Source organism: Manacus vitellinus, unplaced genomic scaffold (assembly GCF_001715985.3).
Source record: "Manacus vitellinus isolate BGI_N305 unplaced genomic scaffold, ASM171598v3 scaffold_0_pilon, whole genome shotgun sequence".
Classification (NCBI taxonomy): Eukaryota; Metazoa; Chordata; class Aves; order Passeriformes; family Pipridae; genus Manacus; species Manacus vitellinus.
This window is the reverse complement of record NW_021938789.1, coordinates 43,282,921-43,309,587: the sequence shown is the minus strand read 5'-3', so window position 1 is coordinate 43,309,587 and position 26,667 is coordinate 43,282,921. Positions and strand designations below refer to the sequence as shown.

The 26,667-nt window shown below is 36.0% G+C and overlaps 1 protein-coding gene across 2 annotated transcripts in view; it reads right to left on the bottom strand.

Moving 5' to 3' along the window:
• Positions 1 to 26,667, bottom strand: part of TBCK (TBC1 domain containing kinase) — a 100,051-nt gene that overhangs the window by 22,387 nt on the left and 50,997 nt on the right. For both annotated transcript variants that reach the window (XM_018072455.2, XM_018072463.2), the window contains 3 exons: positions 22,647 to 22,683; positions 21,130 to 21,291; positions 9,839 to 10,014 (listed from right to left, as the gene is read on the bottom strand). In XM_018072455.2, the coding sequence (XP_017927944.1) occupies positions 9,839 to 10,014; positions 21,130 to 21,291; positions 22,647 to 22,683 (375 nt within the window). The remainder of the gene's footprint in view (positions 1 to 9,838; positions 10,015 to 21,129; positions 21,292 to 22,646; positions 22,684 to 26,667) is intronic.

Genomic DNA, 26,667 nt, shown 5'->3' with positions numbered 1-26,667 from the left:
TCTTCTCACCCCATTAATTTTCAAATAGGTCTGGGAATTGCTAAGCCATATGTATTTACTGCTCTTAATAAGAAGAAATAGGCATTAAGAATTTAATTTTTTTTTAATATTATGAATTAAAGCTGCTTAACCATTCTCAATTTAGAAGTCAAGGTTCAGAGAGATTAAAGCATTCCAGAACATGAGGCTGATACAATCATAGCTCCTATCTCTTTTCCTATTAGCCTGTAATCTCTTACAGGCATTTCATCGTGGCTATTAAATGAAGATATACACTTTTTTAGAGAAAATAACCAACTATCTTTAACTCTGCTGAACCTGAACTTAACAGTTCCATCTGATAAATACAGGAGCTATAAAGCAACTTTTTATCCATGGAAAGTATAGCTTTATCTGAGTAGATGTAGGGTTTCTCCTCTTTGTCTTTGAAGTTGGCAAAACTTACTGCAGATAATATAAAAGGAACTTCAGTCTGAAAGTCAGTATAATTAAAATCTGGGGTTCAAGTAAAATATTCTATCCAAAATATCAAAGTCCTTCATAAGGAAACATGCTTCACTGAAGATGTTATTCCATATTTTTAGAACATGTTTTGCTTCTGAAATCAGTGTATGCACATATATCTAGAAATAAGACTACAAAAACATTTTAAAACAAGCTTATAAGATAATGGTCTAAGCCTCCCAACCCACCTCCCCACCATTTTAATGACCATTATTAGCAAAGGGTCATACAAAAAGGCTTCAATGTTTCTGATGTTCAATGGTGACTGTTTATAGAGGAGGAGCAGCCAAACTTCCTGATTTTAGGAACTCTTTTCTAAAATTTTTCAACACTTGAGAGCCACTGTTCTCTACACAACCTCTTTAGCAAATTCATTCTTACACTTCAGATTCAGTCATCCCTAGCCATCATATTCTGCTTCTCATGTTTCCAAGTCAAGACACTGGTGCCTACCTTCTCTATGCTCCATATCTCCCTCTACCTCCTATTTAAGTTTGCTCCATTTCATTTTGCAAGTACATTTTGCAAGCTGTACCCTTCCACCCCTTCCACCAACTGGACTCCCCCACAAAGCTCCCTGCTCCAGAACTCACACCTTAAGAAGTGTGCAAACAGCATCTTCCAGACAACTGTCAATCATAAACATCCTCCAAATGTCTTCACACAACACTGTAGGCAGTCTACAAAAACATAAGTGAGCTCTCTTGCCAAAGCAGCTCATTATTAAGGAAACCTCTCTCGTTCTCCCTGGAATAATATAATTGAGTGAATAAGCTGAGTCAGCAGAGCTGAAAGACAAGTTATTCCTTGCATGCAGCTAGGCAGACATGCTGCAAAGCCTCAGTTATTGCCTCTGATATGATAAAAAAAGGTAAAGGCTTCTCACCACTGCAGGGAACCATTTTAAAATACAAAGCTGAGCCATAATCCAGTAATGTCTGAAAATAAAATATGCTTTAATAAATATGCTTTAAATAAAAATGCTCTAAAATATGCTTTTTATGAGATAAAACTTGAAGTAAAAGCAGCAGCAAGAATGATCTTATCAGCCTTCCCTGCTTTCCATCAATGCCTCTTTTTTCCACTTTTCATAGATACTCTCTCCTTGACAAGAAATTGTATTCCTTTGATTTGAGAAAAATTCTTGCAGCATCTTCAGAAAACAGTCAGAGATTCCCTTGCCCTCTTTAAAAAAAAACCCCACAGGAATTTAATATCACATCTCAATGCAACCTGCAACTGTAAGAGGAATTTCTTCATAATGTAATCACACATCTCACTTTGTGTCAGAGATCTTGGATTTAGACAATCCACCTTTTTTCAGGATCCATCTGTAGCTGTTACTTATTCAAAATTCCTGTTCTCTGAACTGGCATTAAAAATGGCAGCACAGCTCTGAGACATGTTCAGTTATTTACCACTGTGAAGCCTGTCAAAACATACTGTTAAGGCTCTACCTTAACTAGTGACTATTAAGATGAGCACTGAATTCAATTGTCAAAAAGTTTGAAAATACGGTTATCCAAACAGTTACCTTGTAAGCTGTATGTGCTTTGCACATAAATCTCCTCAGACTTCTGTATCATTCTGCTCATTGGCCTGGGCCCAAGCTTTGCTGAGCTATACGAAAATCATCTTTTTAGCACAAACAGTAACATTTATGCCTATCAGCCTACAATGTGTTCATTCACATTTGTGGGATGGTCACCATGACTAAGTTTTGCTGCAGGTTCAAGGCTGCAATCAGTATGGACTCTTCCAATTAGGCTGTCAAGCACAGTTGAAAATCAGATTTTCCACTGTTAATAATGGTAGATGAGAAAAAAAAATATATACATAGTTGTAACGATTTTACTGGTAGATTAAAATGATGTTGACACAACGACACAGGCCACCAGCCAATTTGTACTAGGCTATCGACTGCAAGGAGACAGCACCAGCACCAGTCAAGAGAGCTGCATTCAGGAAAGTCTTTTCTATCCTCTTAACTGCACTTCCTAATAAAGACAGATCATAACAACACCACATCCTGTCTCAATTGAGAAAACACACAGTACTTAGTCTGGCCTGAGAAAGGAATGTGACAGAATCCTAAATTCAAGACTAGTCTAAGGCAGGCTCCTATAGAGATGCATGTAGAGAAAAGAATAGGGTAGGACAGAGGACTGAGGAGTAGAGGGAAAAAGCACCTTAGGTTGACATAATACACCCCTTCCCCATGTAATGAAAATTAATTTTTAATACATCTTCTTAATAACACTGTTACATAGCACTGTACTCTAAGACATAACTTTCACAGCAGCAGGATATGGCACACACAGGAGTTAGTGCCAGCCAGAATTAGAGTGACTGTGAGCGGCAGGAGGCAGCTATAGCTGTGCACCTGACCATGTTTGTGTCAGAGATGAACCAAGGTCTTTGAGTTTATTTCTCCTCCAAAACCTGACTTTGAAAATTTCTCCCAAACTCCATTGCCTTCTAATGTTACAAGCATACACATAAAAAATGTAATACCAGGTGGACAGCTCTGCTCTGCAGTAGCTAATTGTGCTTATCAGAAGCTCAATAAAACATTAAGGTTTTTAGATCTGTGCTGGTCCTAAGGCATATTTTAAGCACACTCAGTGGATTATTCTGTTACTTCTCGCCTAAAGTGAATTCACATAAACACTGAACAGCTCTTTCGTTTTCCTTTCTTTTTTTTAGATGTAGGCTGCTATTTTTTTAAATAAAATATGGATTATTTAGCAAAGTATGAAAAAAAGCTGTCACCAAGGAGACAACGGTTTAGTTTCGGTTGACAAAAAGACTTACTCCTGCTATAGTCTTCCCTCTCGAAGAGAAACTGAGTCAGTGACAAAACACATGCTAGCAAACAAAATAACAACTGTGTCTTCAGCCAGCCAGCCAGATTGCAATTCAGGACCACCACTACAGCCTGAAAAATTACTAAACCACGGAGGTATGTAATTATTTCTTAAAATTCTCCATGCACTGGATGTGCATTTAAAAAAAAAGTCTTTGAACATAAGGTTTTGCTCCAGTGGAAAGAAACATTTGTGCAACACCAAACTTCCAAGAATGCAACTGTACTTCTGAGATCACTCACCAATAATCAGTGAAGAAAACAGCATCAAACAATGCAGGTGGAAAAAGCACAGGTAAAGACTACAGTGCCACTTTGTGGAGTTCAGATTTGGATTGCCAGATACAGTTGAATATTGAGTACAGTTTGGTAAATGTAACACTGGTCAAACAGAATTCAGAAATTTCTTGTTTGACTCCATTTTTCATTTCAATATTCCAATAATTTACTTTGGCAAGGACTGACCTCAGACTATGTTACCAGTGCTACCACAGACAATGTATTCTCATGGGATACACTCCACAGGGGCTAAGACTGGGCATATAAAGGAAAAACAGAGTTGCCTCAAATTCAAACTATTTAATAGCTTTAGCAAACTTGAATGCACTATTCTGTTGTGTTTACTACTTTATTATAGACCCTATTCTTTCTTTGTCTTGTAACCAGCTCATTTGTCAGTAAGTTCCACACCTCAAAGAGTGGTGAAGATAGCTGCCACGTTCCTTGTACTTCCATATAGTGGTTACAGCTTATGATTTTTAAGTAAATTTCTTTACCCCAGTAGTATGGCAAAACTGATTAAAAAAAAAAGAGAGGGAAAAAAAAAAGAAACTTCTCATATTTAATTGATCAAAGGCAATCAAAGGCTATCAAAACAAGAATCTGGTTTTAAAACAATTAAAAAAAAAAAAAGATTAAAAAGAACATTCCCACAAGATGCAGATGGAAAGAACTGGCTAGATCTATTTTTTTAATAATTAATTTTTCTACAATTACCCTTTTCCCCTCAGCACATTTGTTAATCAGTCATGAAATCCCAATTGAGGGAGGTTAAAAAGGTCAAATACACCCAGCTTTCAACTTCAAAGTGGGTATAACCACACAGGCTTGTGAGGAAGGACTCAATGGACAATCAGTGAATCCAGAACCTGAGCCTAAGGCTGCAGCAGAGAGTACTCTGACTGCTCTAGCTACTCCATTTACATTCACAGCAGATAAGCACACCCCAGGGAGACCTGAAAACCAAGTCTGTGCAAAACATGCTCACAATCCTTAAATATGATCTAGTGTCTCACCAACTGTTAAAAGTTTCATATAAATAATATTTAGATTATTATAAATATACTCCTTTAATTCTGCCTCAGCTAAGCAGAATATTTGTTTCAATGAATTTACATTCAATTAAAATAATGGCTATTTATATTACAACTTAAAAAACAACCACAACATTTATCAGAGACTTTTAAACCAATATTTAACATCTGTTGTTTCCTAAGCCTTATATTTTGTGTTTTATCCACTCTGGTTAATTGATTTAATGCTTTATCTTCTACCATATATAGTCCTAAAATGTAAGAAAATACATTCATATTTTTAAAACCTATCAGAGTAAAGCAAGTGCTAAAAAAGGCTTCCTTCAGCTAATTTAATCTGCAAAACCAAAGCACTGCAAGCAGAGGTTTCCTTACACTCCCTGCTTTCTGGTTGCTGGCTGCTCGGCTTATGAGCATCAAATGAAGTTCGAAAAGCTAACCAGTACACAGAGAAAGTTTTGAAGTTTGCAACAACTCCTAAAAATATTTTCCAGAATATTATGAGCTTATGACATGATTAATTAAACAGTGATTTGTTTATTCACTCACAGGAGAGTGACATAAAAAGTGCATTTTAACCAACTCATCTAAAAAATGACAAATAAACCCAACTTGTCATTCAAGCTGTTGGCAGCTACAACCGGAAAAACAGAAGCATCAAAGGCAAATGTAAAATAAGTTAGAAGCATTAACACAGATCCTGATCAACAGTTAATACTTTGTACAATATGAACTAAATACAAATTTGAGTAATAGCTTTCTGCTGAACGAAAGAAGAAAACAAAAACAAGTTCCTCACAAAAACAGAAGACAAAACAAACCTGAAATGGGTCAAGGCAGTCAGAAGACCCTTGAAGGAGAATACATATAACAGCCATCATGAACAGCATGAACATTGCACCACTGCACTTGGACATTTCTTAGCGTGTACACTGAAACAGAAATATTGGTATACACTACCTACCATGCTTCTTTTAGAAAATAAATAGAATTTACACACCACTTATTTAATGGTTTAATATAAACCTAGTCAATACATTTTAGATGGACAAATATATCCTAAGTACACACAGGAACTCAAAAACAATTAAGTGCTGGTGTATTTATTGCACATAAGCCTGAATTCCCATCTGTAAGAAGTTTATCACACAAGTTATCCTTGATTATCTGTAAAGGAAAGTTATCAGGAAACTTTGCTCATACTATTTTTTAATAAAAGCAAATGTTTTTCATGTTTGTGCTGTTTGATCAAGCCATTAAGTCATCTTGCTGCTCAGGTATTTCTACTACTTCATTAAAAATGAAAAGCTGAACTGGACTGGTAGCATTTAAATCAGTGCAAGGATCAATAATCATCTCGTAGACTTTTCTCCAGTTGAATGCTTTCATTCCTCAACATCCATCAGGAAACTTCCACCTTCGAAAAGAAGATTGGCAGTAGAAGAACAAGGCAGTGGCATAATTGTATCAGCCTGTGGATTTCTGTGAGTTCACCTGTCACACTTGAGCAGATATTGATAAAGAAGCTGCAACATTCTCTCTCTTTTATTTAGAATTTCACAAGTAGCTGGAGAGAGCGTATGTCTGGAGACACAGACATAGAAGACAATTGTTATATGACAGTGTTATTTATCTGTGTGACTGCTGGACATTCAAGTTTCCAGGGCAGGAAGAGTAAGAAGAAAAGTAAGAAGAAAAACATCATCCATGTGCTGGTAAAGAAAAGTTACAGACAAAATTGAGTCAACTGTAGTGTAAATTCAGTAGTGAATGTAAAGGTTTTTTCTGCTGTTATTTTTGGCATTTTATCTTTCTCAAAATAAACATGCAAACCCACTTAAGATGTACATTCATTCTCTCTAAAACTATTTCCTCCTTGAGATTTTATCTTAGCAGAAATATGCTTACTGGTTGAGAAAGTAAAAGATTAAGCAACACACAAGTCCAGGAGGAAAGAGAGCACCCAAGATTATTTATGGAGTTGCAAATAGATGTCACTAAAATGAATACTAAGCAATGCTAGTAATAAAAAGAGTCAAAACAGTTTTGTTTTACTGACTGCTGATTTAGGGAGAAAAATGCACACCCAGAGGCTAAATACTTCTCATGTTATTATTAACCAAAGCACAATAACATGCAGATACACACAGATATTTGAGTAGCCAATAAAAAGCACTTAAACAAACTGAAGTAGCTTAGAAGGAAAATACAAATACAGGGGTAGGAGACAGCTGGTGTTTACAATTAAAAACACTAAACAATTACTGTTTCAAGAACTTGTAACTTACCTCCAGAAGCAAACCCATAACTTCGTTCACAAAGTAATTGTTTTGTACCTAGTCCAGTTTCAAATACAGAGGTGACCCACAAATATAAAACTGGACACAAAATATAGTGCAAAGTATTTGTCCAAATAATAACAAACTAAATAGGTAGGGAAAAGCAAAGTAATTTTTATAAGAGCTAGACTGAACAGCAAAGACACAATGGTTTTTTAAAAAATCCATTAAAGGATACTGGGCATACTAAAGATTGAACTCAAATTCCACTGCTTTCAAGTGGATAAAAAGTTTCCCCATGGCAGCAAACACCAGTAGAGGACATGTTTGAAGAAAGACATAAATAATTCCAGGATTAAGGTTAAAAAAACCCCAAACAACTGTAAATAGTGTAGTTCACCAATAATTTAAATTTAAATTTTTTTTAGCAATATTGCTCTAATCCCTGAGAAGTGTCATCTTATAATGACAAACATCTGGAAGTGCAGAACTGTTCACAAGTGAGAGGCAGTTCATTATTGACTCATTTTACATGGGATTTTCCAAGTCTGAACTACAGCTCCTGACTGAATCATAACAAACTTGACTGGTATCTGTCTCAAAATCTAACACACAAAAATACAGCATGTGAGAGCAAACACATTTGCAGACTATAATTTAAGATATGAATCATCTTCCTTGCCATTCAGGTGTCCATGAGATTAGTTTCCTCTTTGCTACAGAAAAAAACTCACATATTTCTGTATAAATCACACAGCTTTGCCTCTATACGATGAGTTAAAAAAAAGCTATAGCAGTAACCAAAAGATCCAATATACTTGAACTTCAAAAGATGTTAAACAATCAGTTATGCTGCAGTAAATGAAAAGTTCTTTGTTGTTAAGTAGAAAGAAGTAAAAATGAAAGAGAAGGCATAGAAGTTCTAGTATTTATTTCTCTCCTCCTTAACATACCAAAACATGTGCCTAATTTCTTGGAAATTGTGGGCTGGAAGAACCTAGTTACTGGCATTATAAACAAACACAACTTCTGGTATGAAATTAAAATTACTATCAGTAAAAAACACTCCAAAAATTGCTCAAGAAATGGAAGAATACTGAATGAACTTTTCTAGGTCCAAATAAAGGATGTTTATCTCTGCTACAAATACAAATCTTTTTTCTATTTACTATCTCAGTAGACCATTGCTGCTCTCTCCCGTCTCCCTCTTTGTTATTTCCAAGTGCTTTCCAAGTGCTTTCACTCTTGCTAAGCAAATGCTTAGCAATCAGAAGACTTGTCTTTTTACTCCTTTGTCATAACATTCAGAAAAGCTAGTGTATACACAAAATCATTTTCACTGTTAGCATCTGTCAGGCATCCAACTGGACTGCCAAGAGAGACTGCATACATTCCTTGGAAGTTTTCTTGACCCGATAGATCAAATTCCTGGGCAACCCCATCTGAATTCAGTGTTGGACCTGTTTTCTGCACAAACTTGTACCAAATGATTTTTTAAGGTCCTATATGAATTATTCTACAAATGTACATCCTTAGCTCCTTCAGAAAGCCTCTCTACATATCCCTAGGGCAGCATAGCAGCAGTTGTGTTGGCTACAATTCCTGTATGACAACAACCAGTATTCTCCTGTAATTTCACTTTTCTTCTCCATTGCCTTTCTACATCCACATATTGTTTCTTAAATCCTGTAAACTCTTAGAAGTTTCCTTTTGTTCTGCATTTGCATGTCTACACTTGGGAGTACTGGACTTGTAGCTAAGGCTTCCAGAAACTACAACAATAGAAATAAAATAAAAACTAAAGTAAAAAACAAGAATATCAATTTTAGGCTTAAGGACTAAAAAGTAAAGATTCACTTGAGCGACAACAACGCTTCTTAGTTTCTTAGTAGTTAAGAAAAACAAATGGAAAGACTAAAACCTAACACAGATCACCAAATAGATACAGCAGGTCTATATATAATTCCCCTATTACTGCAATGTACTCATGAATGAACTCTGTAGGAGAAGGTGGAAGGAAAAAACCCAACAAAATAAAACTTTGATTTTTAAGAGACTAACTAGATTTATACTGCTAAGAGGAAGGAAAGGAATAATTTCAAATCAGCATTCTTTAGATGGTGCATTGGACAAGAGAAACAACCATCAGATTTTACTGGAGAGGGAAGAGAAAATCCTTTTCCTAAACTGAGTTATCTATTTAATGCAGATATTCTCTTAGTCACTAGTTATTCTTTGCCTAGATAAACATAGGCATAACTCACACACTACCTCTCAGAATAACTTGCAGCATACCTTTTACCTGACATGCCAAGATGGTAAAAGCAGCCAGAGCTGCCAGCATCACTTTCCAGTTCCCTATTTCTCACTGCCAAACTGCTCGTCTTACTGGTTTTCTCATACAGTAAATCCCGTTTGTAGTTCTGCAGTTGTGGACATTGGTCTATTGTGGTAAAAAATACCACAGAGCCAAAGGAGCAGGAGTTGGGAGATGCTAGAATACGTCACAAGAAGAAATAATTTTATCGGCCTGTGTATCAAAGAAGGCAAAGTTCAAAGCAGCAAAATTACAAAAAACCCCCCCAAACCCAACAACTTGTTAATTCTCAGAGACTGCATTGGATTTGTCATCAAAATTAATAATATAACATAGGATCTAACACTGTGCACTAGCTGACAAGCAAATCAGAACATATGATGAATGTATCAAATCCCTGTGCTTGGAGTGACAGCATAAATGCCAGTAACTAAGGTTTGGTGGGTATTTTCTTCCTGTTCAAATTTTAAACAGGAAGAAAAGCCTTACCTGAGGCAGGAGAATCTGAGCATCATGCAATCTGAACAAATCTCTCCACTCCAATTCCCAGGTTACTTACCAGGTCACTTCGAGGTGCTTCCTGATAGTCTGCTGAAAAGCAGGACATGGAAGCCCTTGTGCCGTTGCTGTCGCCGGCTGGCCGTGGAGGCTGCGCGTACTGCCTGTAGGTAGCACTCTTCGGAGTCCAGCGGAACAGGTTGATCGACTCACGAACACAACGCTCAATATCAATCTCTGAAGGGGATTTAAAGAAAAAACAGGAAATGCAAGCGCAAAAAATCAGTAAAGCCAACTGACCTAGCTATACATATATCCATCTATACCTTTGTCTCTCTCTCTCTCATTCAAAGGGCATGTAGTCTTCAAAAACATTTTCCCATTCAAAAAAAAAAAGCACTCTATTATTTTATTAAAAACTAGCAAAGACGTTTTAAGGATTAATTTTATCCCTTGCTATGTAAGTAAATCTGTTAAAGAAAGAGAAGTGTATCAGAACTTTAAACAATGCAAAGACAGGACGATAATTGAATCCTACTCAGTGTAAGGCATCTTCACTAAAAGTTCTCACACGTCAGAGTATGGACTCTTCAATATAAGTTCATGCAGTACATGAAAAGTAGATTTCGTGCAGTGTACAGACATCAGGATTTTGCATCCACTGTCTTATTTGTCAGTTAAATACTGCTAAGAGCCAGACTGAAAGCTTTCAATTATCAAACTTTGCATGGTCTGTCATTTTGACAAAGCTACGTGTTATCTATTTGTTAGAAAACAGGAGTTCTCAACATTAATTTTGCTCAGTGGCAAATGGAATGAATTTGTTTTAGTGACTTTTTAAACAAACAAATGAACAAACAAACAACAATACAGTCCAAAATCCAACCAGACAGTCACAGTGAAACATTCTGGCTGAAAGAGTGAAGTGTGACAAAATATTACTCAACTTGGAGAAAAGCTGACACCTCCCTAATGGTAAACATCCTAAAATAAGCTGTGGTCAAATAAAAATAAGAAAAGCACATATGTAAAAGAAAAGAAAAGTAAAACCTATTAGAAATATAATTTTTGCAACACTAAGCATCCTGCATGTATCAATCTTCTAACAAGATGCAACATAAAAAAAATTACTTTTCTGTCACTCTAAAAGGACTAGTTAGTTTTGCATCTCCTGTATGTGGTCTGATGAAAATAAAAATTATCCTAACTTGCATTTTATGACAAAAGTAGTGTATTGCGACAGACAGACAGCGGGTATATAAGAACATTTGGTGTCTGTCCCAAGCATCTCAGATGATTCATTACCACACTCACAGTTTAGAAGATTAAAGCATCAGCTTCTATGAAGAAAACAGAGACACTGTAGCCAAACTTTATCTGCATATCTCAAACAGATTTGATGCACTGCCATCAATCATTTGTTGCCATCAACAGATTTGATACCTTGCCATCAACTGGGAGTGACTCCAGAAACCTCAGTCATTAGCAGGGTGGTGAGCAAAAGAAGTTGAAATAGAAGCTTGGAACACAATATTCCAGTTGGATGAGCTTACTGAGTTTGTTTAAAATCTTACTGAATTATGTGATCTATTACTCTCACGTTCAAAAGCTGTGCCTATTCAGGGAGGATACAATCTGCAGCATATGCTTTAATTTAACTGATGATCCTTGTGCTTTTCTGTCATCTTTCTTCTGAAATTCTGTAAAATCTGAGAATAAAGCTGTAGTTTACATAATTTTGATTCTAGCTCTAAAAACCTTTTTGTGGATGTGAAAGTAAGTCACAATTTTCCTTGACAACATAAGGTTCCCTATCTATGTGAAGTAATAGATGCTATAGACAAATGGACAATGTGATGTCTCAACAGTAACAATTTTCATTCTGTGAGAAAAACATATTTTCATTTTTAATATACTCTAATGGAAGGCCGTTATTTAGTATCATTCCCAAGGAAAATTCATGCAACTGGAGAATTTTATACGATTTCTATATTCAGGTAATGAGAGGAGATACCTTTCATAGTTATTATTCCTAAAGCTCAGAATACACCCTGAAGCATGGTCATTCAGTTGCACTTTTTCTACATTTCTGAAGACTCATTTTATCTATAAAAAGTTGAGAATTTCAGTCCAAGACTGTAGTAGATTTACGGTAGGGTTGGTTTTGTTTTCTTGTTTGTTTGCCTTTCCTGTAAAGAGACTGCTATAACTGAGTTTTAACACCATCTCTCCTAAGATTCTTAGCTAAAGAAACATTAGCAGTACTTCTGTAAGAGATGATATAAATGCAGAATTTAGTCAGTAAAAAAAAATCTGAACAACAATAATTAATAGCATGAGAAACATTTGGTTGTGAGAGGGCATAATAGCCTAGATATATCTGAAACTGAAAACAGAGGACTGCGGGATGGAATAGGAACTCCACGTGCAGTAGTGCTATGAAAAAGCTGAAAGCAGAAATTGAGACTGACAGTGTTAAACACTGAGACGGGCCAAAATATTTTGCCTAAAACAAGCTCTGTAATTCCAAAAGGTATTCAACAAGAGAAGCAGAAAATGTAGCAATAGGTTTCCCTAAAACAATAACCAGTTCTCATACATCAGGGTGTAAGGAAAAAAGATAGGAGTTTGTCTGTTCTGTGACTTCTGACTGTTTTTTTCTCATTTCTTCTAAGCAGCATTTCAGAAGGTCAGTGACCATGGCTGAAAATGAAATTCCACAGAACAAGAGAGAACTTTAAATTCTTTGTGAGGGAAGCCGTCAAAAGCCTAACATCAAGTTACAGTCTACTGATTAACTGATCTACTTCTAAATAATGCAAAATAAAAATATAACAAGGCAATTGTGGTTTCCACTAATAATAGCAATACCCCCCCTAAAACATGTGCAAACTATAGGCACATGCATGCATATATATGGGAACAGTCAACATTTAGCACTCACAAGGGAGACAAGACTATTGGTAGTGAAAGAATTTACTCTAAGAACTTACATTCCTTTTCTAAAAACAGTTACTTTAAGGATACTGGAGTTTAAGACTACATTAAACTGGTATAAATATTTACAGAATATTTATTAGTCACATTGTAAGAACAGGCTTTACACTGAAGTAACCTTCAAGCCTGTCTTCATCATTTGTTTGAAATTTCAGTTTAAGAAAAAAATCACTTCCCGTCACTAACTAAAATGCAATGCAATCTCTTGCAGCTTTGCTGGATAAGATCTTTTCTCCTCCTTTTGGCTAATAAGTAAGGGTCTGCTGTGCTAACCTTCAGTCCCGATTTCTTCCCATGCCCTTTCAAATATATGACAAATGAGTCAGTCTGGTGAAATGTCCATCTTTTGTTATCGTACCAAGACTTCGCTTTCACACAGTATTAATCCCGCTTGTACTCTTCCTGCTTCCAAGTAACTGTGTTACAAGCCAGAAAACATTAGAGCTTATACATTATTTAAAACATACTGTTGGTATGTCAGAAGTGTAAATAAATCCAATCAGTGTCTAGATTCCTGGACAGGACTATGACCATATGAGCAGAGTCTACCTCACGAGGACACCAGAGTACTTGACAAGTGCAAACAACTTAGAAGAACATCCTTCTGAGACAGGATCTGCATAAATCTCCAGGCATCAGCAAGAAGTGAACAGAAACATTTCGACAGGATGAGGAGGGCATGCTCACTCATGGAGATGCACATATAACATCTCTGCTCTCCAAGATGCCAACATTGGGGTGTTTTGTAGTTTAATAAGGATGTGCCTTCTGTTTTTATTAATACAAATTACTTCGCTGGAAAATCTGTAATGAAAATATGCTGACATAACATAGTATCATTAACTGTGAAGTGTGCACTGAAAAAATTTAAGCCTGACTTTAAACATAATACAAATACTATAAAAATAAATTATCGTTTCAAAATTTACTATATCTTCAAGCTGTCTGTTTTTGAAAACCTGCAGAGCACCTGTATTTCAAAAAGTCAAAGCTGCCACCCAAGTACCTAGGAACTAAATCACAAGTTTGAAAATCAAACATTGCATTTAGGAGTTCTGGCTCAAATGAGCTCAAGTATTTCACAGTCAAACAACAATGAAGCCTTATGGCACCAGCTAATCATGCAGCATCAAAAAGCTTTTACTGAGATTTCTAAATATGCAAATAATACAGGAATTGAAAAAAGGCTAGGGAAGTCAAAGAAAAGTGATCTAACAGTAATACTCTAGTTTTGTCATGGCTCCTTCCTAACATTAAGCCTATTTAAATGTTTTGCTCTTTTCCTAAACTAAGCTTCCTGTTTATCCTAAAATGTTTTTCATTTTGCTTTGTTCATGCTAAACTATAACTTCTTACCAAGCTGCTGCCTCCCTCTGTCAATAGCCTCAACTGAAAAGGATGGCTTGGCCTGAAATAGCTGCTTTTTAAGCTACATATATTTAAGGTTTATTATTATAGATATAGGAGAAAAGAAGACTGCACTTGAAACATGCTGAAAGAGCATCAGTTTAAATGCAGTACACCTGTGACAAAAGCACATAGAACTTTTTATTTTTACAGCAAAACCGGATATGCATATGTCATTCACAGAAAGTGAAGGCAAGTCATGGCAAAAAACAGAACATGAATGGTTCTTTCTTAATGAAAATGTACACAGACCAAGTCTTTGTGTGCAGTTAATCAATTCCAGAGCCCTTTCCTTGGGTAACAGGATACCAGTTAAGAAATTCAGCCAAAATAAACTGCTTCTGCATTTTGGGAATAGCCCAGAATTATGAGCTTGGTTTGACCTCTCCATCACAAATACTTTATTGCTACCCTGCCAGGCAACATCAGCTTTCACCACACAGCCACATAAATAGGTCAGAAAATCTCTGTGAAAAGTTGTGAAGCTGAATAGGTCAGTCAGTTCGATCTCCCGATTCCTGCTCTTAGAAGAAAGAGGTAAAAGGCCATAAACTTTTTTTTTTTCTGGTGACATACAAATAGATACACTGAGTCAGCATATTTAAAAGGACAAATCTAGGAAGAGAAGTGACATTTCTATCCAACGTCTCTGTATCTATTAGTGCTAGAAGGTTATTATAAACAAAAAGGTCAATGCAAAATTATTCTTTTTACATAATTTATTTCATACATTACAGGATAGTTTCGTGACTTCATTGTTTTGTGGCCAGCAATAGAGAGAAGCAGCAGTAAACACTATGAATTATTCCCTGAGACATTAGACTGCACAAAGGGCAAACTTGCATCCTTTTCTTGTGATTGTAAAAATTGCTCTGACACAGCATTTCAGTGAAAAGGTTTAACAAAGAGTGCCTTCCAGTATGGAAATGTGATGCTGTCCTGCACTGGTAAAAGGAGAGCAGGGAAGACACAGAACGCAGAGTGACTGTACAAACAGTAAAGCTTCACTGTAAGTGAATCACCAAATGCCACATGCTATGTCTTAGTGAGAAATAAGACAGAAATAGATTACATTTAGACTAATGTTGGCTAAGCTTCAACAGGAAAGCGTGTTTTAAACATTGTTATGAGGTGTGCCAGGGTTGTTTAACAACAAACATTTCTACAAACTAACAAAATGTTTAAGACATCTGAACCAAGCCTAACACAGGGTAAGATACTGGCCAACACCAGAAGCACAGGAATTCACACTGTATAATGGAAATAGTCAGATGGAGGATACTACGCAAAACCTGAGAGATACACAAGGGGAAATAAAGCACCTCAGCAGAAGAATGAACATTATTTCATAGGTAGATAATAACCATCTACAGAAGATGCATAAAAGGACAAGTTTACAAAATTGAAGGAATTGGTTCAGAGGAAAAATTGTTTGAAACACAAACAATGTGTTGGAAATGAGGAACTTGTGGTGCCAACAACACAACATCCAACAACACACCATTTTTGAAGGAAAAACTTTTTTTGGCTTTTATATGTTGTATGGTTTGTTATAATATTTGCTACATGTCTATTAAGTCAGTTGAAATACCAATGAAACTCACCTTCTCTATCCTAAATCTGTGTTTCACAGAAACAATATGCAAATACTGAAACTCAGCATGCATAAATAGAGATCATGCTTTTATAGGTTTCTCTCTGGGTGGTAACTATGACTTCTGTTATTTCCCAGGCATAATAGGCATAAACTTGTAAAAAACTCTGCAGTCAGAAACTCTGACCAGGTCACATACTTATAAAACTGATTACTCTCTGAAGAGCCATAAGTAGAAGTCTTTTGTAGCTCTCCTCCTGTTAGCCTTCAGGATATTCTTAAGGAAATAATATGAAGTAAATCTGATTTTCCATTTGTTAAAATACGACAAAAATTGAGACAACCTTGAAAAGGAGTTACTATTGCCATGAGAAAAGGATGAAAGCCTCTAATTTGACTCATTCATTCCTAAATCAATGATGAAAAAACTCTCGGTAAAGATAAATACAAACAGAATATCTAGATCTGCCAAATGAGTATCCTGAACCATGTAATGCTCTAAAACTGCCAGAGCAAGCAACATCTTATTCAAGATTGAAATGTTATTTCTCACAAATAAAGTAACTGTAAACAGGAAGGATAACAACCATCTTGCTTATGTACCCATGCTTAAAACTGCTTTCATTTCTAAAGAAATGTTCTTGCTATTTGTTACTACAGTAGATAACTTACTGAGATCCAAAACTTTCAGTGTTTACCATTAGTGAAGTTTATGTTAGTTTTTCACATGGCAAAACTAATATCTTTAAGTAGCTAACATCAGGCCAACCTTGTCAGTATACGTTTCTAAGTTATTTAAAGTTTGTTGCATAATTAACCTACTCATCAGCCAAGGAAAAAAGTTGCCCTATTCTGTGAAAAAGCTAACATCTCTCATTTGAATTTACACACAGAAGTATTTAAGTACATTCAAGGAATTTTTAAGTTTGTCAAGAAACAGAAGGCATAAGCCGCGTGTCAGACTGTGTGTTTTAAGACATGTGCTAGGAAAGTTCTTCTGATGAACTCGCTTTTCACCCTTTTTATGAAACACCACCTCTTGTGATAGACAGTCCTTTGCTAAAGGACATATATTTGATTTTCTTCTGCCAGTGACAACTACAGAATAAAATAAAGGATTTCGTTATTTTTTTCCTTACTCTGTCACTCACTCCAGCATTTGTCTTTAGTCTCAAGAGGGTAGAATCTATAATCTAGAACTGCGTCTTGTTTGTGTCACTACAAGTGGAAAAGGTGAATAATTAAAGAACTCACAGCTTCAGGTAAAACAACATCAATCTTACAGAGTCTGACCCTATTAAATGGCCTTGGTGAGCAGGTCTGCCCTAATGAATCTCTTTCCTTCTGTACCAAAGTCAATAATCTTGAGGAACTGCATTATGAAATACACCTGCATCTACAAAAAGCCAATTTAACACAGCAAAGATGAGGAACATGCTCAGAATTTTTTTTTTACTACTACTAGTTTTACTAATAATTTTTACTAATAATTTTTTTTATTACTGGAAAACTTTCCAGTTAAAAAGACTCTCCGACTACTATCCGCTATTAATTGTTCAAACTGGCAGCAATGAAAAAAAACAAAGAGAAGTCCAAGGCCAATCAAAACAGACTTCAGGGCACTGGACAATTGGTAGAGGGATCAGGAGCACTGGTAGTGATTTCCTTGCTTCTTCCAGTAACAATGAAAAATATTGATAGGAACAGGCAAATAGACCAGGTCGACGAGTGGCTCCGAGGTTGGTGTAATCGGTTTTTTGACCATGGGATGATCTACTCAATATCTAGTCTACTGACACCTGACAGGATGCACCTATCTCAGAAGGGAAAAAGAGTTTTAGTGCAGGAGCTTTAAAATAACTTGGATGGTGGAAAGGGACAAAACCAGGCTAGCCAGTGATGAGTGATGGGATGGTGTGCCAAAACTTGAGAAAACCAGCACACATGGGATCTCTCAATCTGTCTCAGGAGGTGTTGGCTACAATATACCACACCTGAAATGTTTCTCCACTAATGAACTCGGCATGAGGAAAAATAATAAGAGCTCAAAGCTTTGGCCCAGTCCCAGGGATTTGACATCATTGGTGCAAGTGAAACCTGGTGGGATGAGACCTGTTAACTGCAGTGCCCTGTTGGATGGTTACAGGCTTTTCAGGAGAAACAGGCAGGGCAGAAGAGGTGGAGGGGTGGCACTGTATGTTCCTACCACATTCTGCTACATGTCAGACTTTTAGGAAAAACAAAGGTAATGCATACTGTCTTTGCTCTCTCTGCATCACCTGCATAGGACAAAATTTACTATATCTCTAAACTACACATAAAAATTAGCAGTGACTTCAGGGTTGGTTTTGTTTGTGTGTCTCAAATAGTACCTCCTAAATCTTCTCCGGTAGTTATATTGTTTCAATAAAGTTCATACTTAACAGAGCTCCTTAAACACAAGTTAAAAATATGAAAGAACAAATGAAAGAGAATTAAAAGAAAAACAAACACCTTGGGTAGTTATTTCCTAAACAATCTAATTCTATTTAAGTTTTAGCAGTTGATATACGCCCCTTTCATACAGCCTCCACAGGGAACGAACTAGGACATTTGTGGCTACAGCAAAGGAACTTTCTAGTATTCTTACTTAACCAATTATTTTGCCAAATTCTTCAAATAAATTTCCTAATATGCTAGGACATTGTTTAAACTATATGAAAATAAATTAAAATTTCAAATAGAGCTTCCAAAAATAGCGAGTAATGTCCAATTGTATTGACTTCATAGACAAAATATGGCCAAAGCTTTGAGACAAGCATTGGAAAGGGTTTTCAGCATCAAGTAATCAATAATGGCATGAGGCTGCTTCTTTTTCCTCACATCATTAACTTTTTTAACCATAAATTGAAACTGTGTTATATACAGTGAACTGGAAATAAAGTACTGAGGATTTTGTTTGTTTCGTAAAAACAAAAAAACTTTAACAAGTGTTCCACAAAGTTTCAAGATTGCAGTAGAATACTTTTATCAGTTTGGAAAGCAAGTTGCTTTCATCAGCAGCCTGAAATTCCAGTGCACAAAAGCTTGAAAATTACAGGAGTTTCAGACTGTTGAGCAACAATTGATTTTAGATTAAAATTATTGCAGATGTTTTGAACAAAATAATCTCTTCCTGAGGATGACCCAGTTTCAGGTGAAGGTTGCTTGTAAATTACTTTCAGGAAGTTCTCAGCCTCAGCACCCAATTTATTGTAACAAAAATAATAGAAGTTTTGTTTGAAAGCCACAGCTGACAAGAAGCATAATCAGTCAATACTTCTTAATGAGAAAAAGAGTCAGGTCAGAAAGAGAAGGCACAAGGCTATGATAATTATATATTCAAAAAGTTACTGATTAAGCTAGACCAAAAACATTTAAGTCACATTAGGATTATCTTCCACCCTCACGCTTTTTTCCATTAGTAGTCTTACTAGTATTATTTTATGATATGCTTCAGAGTAACCTTACAATATTCAATGTGCCACTGCTGACATCCAAAATGTTACAGACACCACCAGTGTTAAAAAAATGCACATCTTTTTGGAAATTGGTATTTCCTACCAGAGTATCAGCAAAGTTGTCATCAACTATAACCAGCAGAACACATGTACATTACAACACTACAAATTTTAGTGAATTAATTTTATTATATAAACAGATATGCTTATGTGTTCTTACACATGATCTCAGCATAAAGTACTTCAACTGCCAGTAATTCAGCTGGTTCATGATAAATTGGAATCTATAATTCAGCACCCTTCAAGGAAAAAGAGTATGGAAAAATGACCTTAGGTGAGAAAATAAGTTAAATATTAATGAATCTATATTTAACTAAGACATATAGCTAATAAATGAGGGAGGTGAGGAGGCAGAAAGAGACTATCTTTTAGTTTAGCCATGTGAAGATATCCAGTTAAATTTAATACGAGTATTTGAAGTGACTAAGCATATAGACTGAATATGAAAAATCCACATCATAAGGAATGGCTTAATTAAATAAATGGAAAAATACATTAGCAAATGCATAGTACTATGCATTGTCTCCTAATAAGTAGGAGACAAGTGAAATTTTGAAATCTGAGCACATGTGGAAGGGTATACAGTGAGAAACAGAATTTGTAACAACAGTATTAAAAAAAAATCACAGAGCTTCATTTATGACAACTCATTAAACTTCTGAGAGACTGATTTATAATCATGCACTCAACCTCAGCCTGCTTGCTGCCATATTCTAGACCTCTGTAAACTATTCAGTAGTGAAGACTACAACACTTAAGACTTTTTAAGCTTCAATGTTCCTCCAAACTTCATTCTCTCCTTCAGCTCTTCTGAAGAACAACTTCTGTTTAAACAAATTATGAATTACTGAATTGCACACATGGTGTTCAAACAGAGCCCAATAAATCTATAAATAGCCCAGGAACTACCCAGAAGTTAAAGTTATCTAAAGAAAAGCCACACAATTAAAACAGTGCCACCTCTTAACCAACATGTCTATTATGTTAGTAAAATCCTGGGTTGGAGACAAGAACATAAGTATGTTCTCAGTGTGGCAGCCTTCCTATTCATGTGTTATTACAAATTAAAAACACATCTTCCAGTTGACATGGCTTACTCAGATCAAATGTATTCTACTGTCTCACTAGATACTTGCTCTGAAAGAAGATCTAAGCTTCACGGTTAATGGTAATGTTTTTTATAAGATGTAACACTTGTTTGTATGGACAGGTTAACCACCTCCCACTGAACAAGGAGACAGAGCTTCTGCACAATGGTCATGAGCCTCCAGTACGATTTTCGAAGTTCTTCTGAAAGCTTTAAATTTCAAATGGAAACTGATTTAACATAGAGCAATTTCAATGGCTTCCAATACTGCTTTCCATAATCCTTTTACATTGATTGCTTCCACAGTAAAAGTTTAATTATGTTTGAGAGGAAAACAGGCTAGCACCAGCATCAAAGTGGAAAAGCACTGTTCAGAACAGTACTAAACTTATTTCTAAAAAAAAAATCTTATCAACTGGATTGTTTCTATATGTGGGATGTCTAAAAATAGTCACTTATGAATTACTTTAAATTGTTCTAAATTTCACAACAAAATACTCCAACCCTCACCTGGAAATAACAACAGGCTTACTGAATTCTTTCTGATGACAGTAAAAAGACTTCAACCAACTACAACAAACTGTAGTTAAGACCCACACGCACTCTGGCAGTGAGTTTGCCTAAATCTACCATGATTTCAAAACACATATTTACATGCAGGCACATACTTTATTCAGCAACACAATGGGGAAGACAGAGAAAGCGGGAAGAAATAGTTTTTTCTGTACCTGGCAAATCTGAAAAAAGAAGAATGCACTCATTGAATCCATTAGCCAGAAGACGATCCCTCAGCTGTTGAAGTATGGCAACTCCAATACAGAATGGGAAGGAGGAATTTCCAAGCAGTAATGTATCCCACAAGTGAAAAATTTTGTGCAAAGGAAAGACATCTGTATGAGAAATAAGCACAATAAAAAAAACCCCATAAGCATATACACATGCTCAGAGTGTTAATGAGTTGCCTATGCACTTTTTTCATCTCCTTTTTTATAGTTCTTTCTTTTTTATTTGGGAGCAAAGAGGACTCAGCCCCTTTAGGATCGTATTTGTCTTCATACGCCGTTTGATTATTCTGGAAATCATCACTGTCCTCTTTCATGAACGAATACTTGGAAGTGTGTGGGTTTTCACATCTCAAACTTATGCAAAATTAGGCAATTTTTTTTTTCTTTTGGTACAGTGTAATTATGCACTAGGACACCCACATCAGTTTTTCACAGCATGAAGACATTAATGAGTTAATCAATAAGATCAATTACTTACAATTAGACAAAAGAATGAGCAGAATAAAGCAAATACTAGCAGAGTAAAGGAAAGACAAGAAGAAAGGCCTAGTAAAAATAGCATATAAAGCTGAAGGTGGCTCTCTTAAAATAAGCTATCCTCCAACTAAATAGTTCTAAGATTTTATTGCAATTGATTGCCAAGGAAATCATCTTGGTTTTCCAAATTTGGTGATTCTCATGAAAGTTATAGAAAAACAGGCATCTGCAGGAACCAGTTCTTAACAGTCAAGATCTTTAGAAATTGCAATCAAGAATCTCACATTAAATTCTTTGATATTTCATCAGAGAAATAATCCATCAACTCCTTTAATTCTGCCACTTTTAAAAAAGTTTGAATTTCAAGTCTGCCAATGTCGACATGACATGAAAAAAATCACAGAGATCTTTGAGGAAAGAAGTTTTTAAATTGCTTTCTAGACTTGTTTTATTAGCTTTGTCCTCTTTAATTAAAAGCTCACCAAATTATAAAGTTCTCTTTGTTCCTAACATATATGCACAAATAACACAGTGCTACTAGAGTAAGTGTGTATAAGTGCAATAAAAAAAAAGCTTTTTTTGATGATCTTCAAAAACAAAATTACAGTTTCTTCCATTATTTGGGTGAGGGCAGGGGATGGTGGTGAGGTTTGGTTTGGTTTTTTAACTATTATTACATCTCTTTCCAGTAGATAACAGCTTCCTTTGCATACATCCTAAATACTTCATGTGTAAAATAATCCAGTTCAAATTCAACATAATAATTAAAAAAACCCAGAAATGCTATCTATTGCCAAACCAGGACAGACAGTAAGTGACAGGCAGTGTTGAGTTTCAAACCGGAACACATCCTTGCAAATTACAAGTATCCTATTAAATTACATATTATACCAAATCGGAAAGCTTTAGCTGAAAAAGTGAGAAAAAATATACTTAAGAAATAAAAGAACATTTAATCAGAGAATAAGGAAAAGCATACTCACGTGTAAACATTGTAAGAAACCAAGGAATTGCATAAAGCTACAAAAGGTGGTGATGAAGGGGAGAAAACAAAAAAATGCTTTGAGAACTAATGTTGTCCGTCAACTACATTAGAAATTGGCTATTTCATATGAATGTATTTAAAATGGAAAATAAATGCAGTGGTAGATCCACTATCACACAACTCTTAGCCCCTCTGAGCTTTTTCCATCCCCCATCCCCAGTTCTAATGTCTTTCAAATTACTAGTTTGTAATACTGTATCAAAAACAGTAATAAAACCAACCACCACCCTCACTAGGCTCGTTTGCAAAAAATAACACCCAAAGTCTTAAATAACTAAAAAACCTGCTCCATTAAACTGTCACAATTCTCACTAAGCTAAGCAAAAATTAGCCAAGGATGCCTGAAAAAGGATAAACCAACTTGATTCAATATATCCTTTTGACTATGGAAAAAAATGGCTTTATATAAAGAACTAAAAGTGCAAATTGCAATTTCCAAGGTAAAAAATAACTACATCTGCCTTTTTCTCCTCTGTTGGTATTTATTAAAATGTATACTTCTCAGTGAAGGAACTAAGAACAATTTTATTCTCAAAAGTAGTATCAGTTAAGCATTTATGTAGTTCTACTGTGACCTTTAAAGGTAGGTGCCATCTGATGATGTCCTGGTTCAGCACTTACATCACTACAAGGCTGTCTAAGAACTTGTGCTGCTGCAACAGCTACAGAAAACCTTTAATTTCTGCAAACTTTCATCCTCATGACATCATATAGAGTGTGAAGAGCTAAGCTTTTATGATACACTGAGAATTACTTATTTTTCAATGAAGTATTCAGCATGTTGCAGGCAACAGAATCCATTTTCTTGAAACAAACTGCACAGAAAGTCCCCATAAATTAGGAATGCAAAAGTGAGGTGATAATTTTCAAATTTTATTCAGCTGCATAGCTCATGTGCTGTTTTATACTTCTGAAGATTTACAGTTAGGCATAAAGCTTAACATATTACTTTTTAGCTCATAAAAAGTGCAAATTAGTCCTCCTATTAAGCTTCTCCTGGAAGTAAACAAATGAGGAGCGGAAAGCATAATTGATATTATGTTAATAAATTACTACTTATTCCATAAACTCTTAACTGTGTTATGGCTCTGACTAAATGATGCACACACTTGCTGAAAATCTTCTTAGTATCTCTCTCTCTAAATTTCATTCTTATGGCTTCATCTCAGCACCTGATAATATTGGAATCATACTGTTCATAAACTAAAAAAGCTGCAATGACCAGACTGTTCACCACTTTTAATATTCAGGAGACTTTTATGAAGCTTGGCCTCCAACCTGCCAATTGATTTTAAGGGTTCAAAATCTAAACCAGAATCAATTTCTATCACCATTTTAATCTTGCAATACATTCATACTATTTCCCCAAGTATATCTATGTCATACCTTAAATAGATGGCAATGTAGTGAATAATAACATGCCCTATTCCCTGAAATATCCCCTACTGTGGTTGTTATCAGCTAATACCTGTTTACCTGCTTGTTTGTATGCAATATCTTGCTTCCAATGCAGTAGGAAAACAAGCTTAGTAGCCTGAGGCTCCTCTTTGCTTGGAGGTACATATTATGTGGACGTCATTTTGAACTACATTAATTCCTTGGTATTTAAAAGAAATTATTTCCTCCTTTTCATATATTTGACTAAAATGCTTTACCAAAGCAGATCCGAACTTTCTCCTAATTTCACAAACACCTCTATTGTATATGCACTTACAAAAAAATACACAAGAATATACACAAAATGAGAAACTTTAAAGATTATTAAAAGGTAACCATAAGAAAAAGCACTGCTTTACTCTAAACCACCCTCACCAAAACTATTAACAGCGACATGAAAAGTAGACCTAACACCTTCAGTAGAAAGTTATCAGGCGAGCTTGTATTGAAGGGAGTTTCCCCTCGGTTTTAATAAATGTTTTAAGACAAGGAGGCCTTGGTAACCCTGAAAATGTTATGCTCACTCTTAACAAGCACAACACTGGTGGCGTTATCCCCTCGGCAAGCCGAAGAGCAGCAGGCGGACTGAGGATGCCGCACGGAGCCGCAGCTCCGCAGCCCCGCGGGTACCGCACCGACCGCAGCGCTGGTAAACGCTGCCCTCTAGCGACCGCCCGCCGCAACAGCGCCGAGCCCTGCCCCCGGAATAACCTGCGCCGGGAAAAGGGGTTTTCAACCCTTTACTGCTGAACCTCGAAACATTGCGGGGCTGTGGTTTCTAACGACACTTAACTCTCCGTAGCCGGGAAGTATACCTAATGTGTAATCAAAGTAGCCTCTGAACCACTGGAACGGCCTGAGAATAAGTCACATTAAGAGACTAAACTCAATGCTTCGTTTTCTTTAGAGTTACTTTTAGATGAGCAGTTCCATAATTATCATTTTGCTTTGCTAGTAAAATACAAGATCTTTTGTGCTTTGAAGTAAGGATTTGGACATTTCTTATATATGAAGCACACAGTAACCCCTTAAAATCAATTCCCATTCAAACAATAAATCCACAGGGTTTTTTCTTTTTGTTACAATTGAAATCCGTTGACCTCAGACTAGGTTTCATTCTCCATCTTTCCATCATCCCTATCTAAAGCTTCCTTTCCAATGGTGCTCTGCTATGACAAATTCTGCTCAGTACCTGAGCTTGGAGATGCAGTTTGTGTTGTTTTTCAGCAGGGTGAAGATGTTTACCTGTCCATAGCTAGGTGGCCATATTTTGAGAAAAGTGCATCTTCCATTAAACATTCAAAACTCTCAGAGACATTGGCTCAAATCTTAATGAAAGCCTTTTCCATAAGGATTTTTTTATTGCCTGTTATAACTGTCAGGATTGTTTCATTATTTGACTGATCCTCCAGAAGATGAGAGCTTTACACACTTGTACCTACAGAAGATTGAGAGGGTGATCAAATACCAGAAAAAGCTTCCTGGAAGGTGTTTGATGCCCCAAGGCTGTCAGTGTTTAGGAGGCATTTGGACAATGCCCTTAACAGCACGTTGTAAGTCAGCCCTGAAGTGGTCAGGCAGTTGGACTAGATGACTGTTGTAGGCCCCTTCTAAATGAAATAGCTTATTCTATAAACTCAGGATCTTTCACCTTCACGTTCCATCTTTTAAATACACACATACACACACTTAGGTTCAATCCTAAATGGTGCCTAGAAAATTAATCATATATTTACAGGCTACAGAAAGGTGCAAAAGATAATACAAGTCTAGTCAAATCTTTAATATTAAATTCTACCCATCCATATGCACCTACACAAACAAAATTTAAGGAATTATTGCTTTCTTCACAAGATTAAAAAGTACCAGCAAGAAACTTCTCCTTCAGATTCATTACCAAGTAATTGTGCAGCAGAACAGAGATAAAGTACTTCAAGGGCAGGATTTTTATTTTCATTTAGACGAGGCCCCTATTACTGACAGCTCCTGCATATCACCCAAATCAAGCAAAGGTATCTATCCACCTGTGCTAGCAGCTCCAGCACAATGATAAAAGTAACTGCAGCCAGACTTTGACATCTGTTAAGGACTATATGACAACTGTTTCTAGCTTCCAAAATTTGCAGCTGAAAGTGCTTTAGAATAATTTATGGCTATAGTTACACTTTTAGTAACATAGTACACTTCCTTGTTTTTCTTCAGTTCAAAATGGTCTGCTGTTTAGGGTCAGAATTATTCAGCAAATTAAGGAAAATATTATAAAGCATTATATAGGGTGGGGAAGATTATAAACTTTGTGAGAGTAAGCAAAGAAGAAGTGTAAGGTTCACTATATATATCACCCCTGTATTTACATGTAAATCACACAGCCACAGCAATGTACCTAATCCAGGCGCCACATCAGCTAATAATATTCAGAACAATTCAAGCTTCAGCAGTATTCAATATTCTGAGAGCTACGTGACCTGAAGCAAATGAGAAGGGTGCCAGGAAACACAATCTTCCCTGCAGCGGAGCCTGCG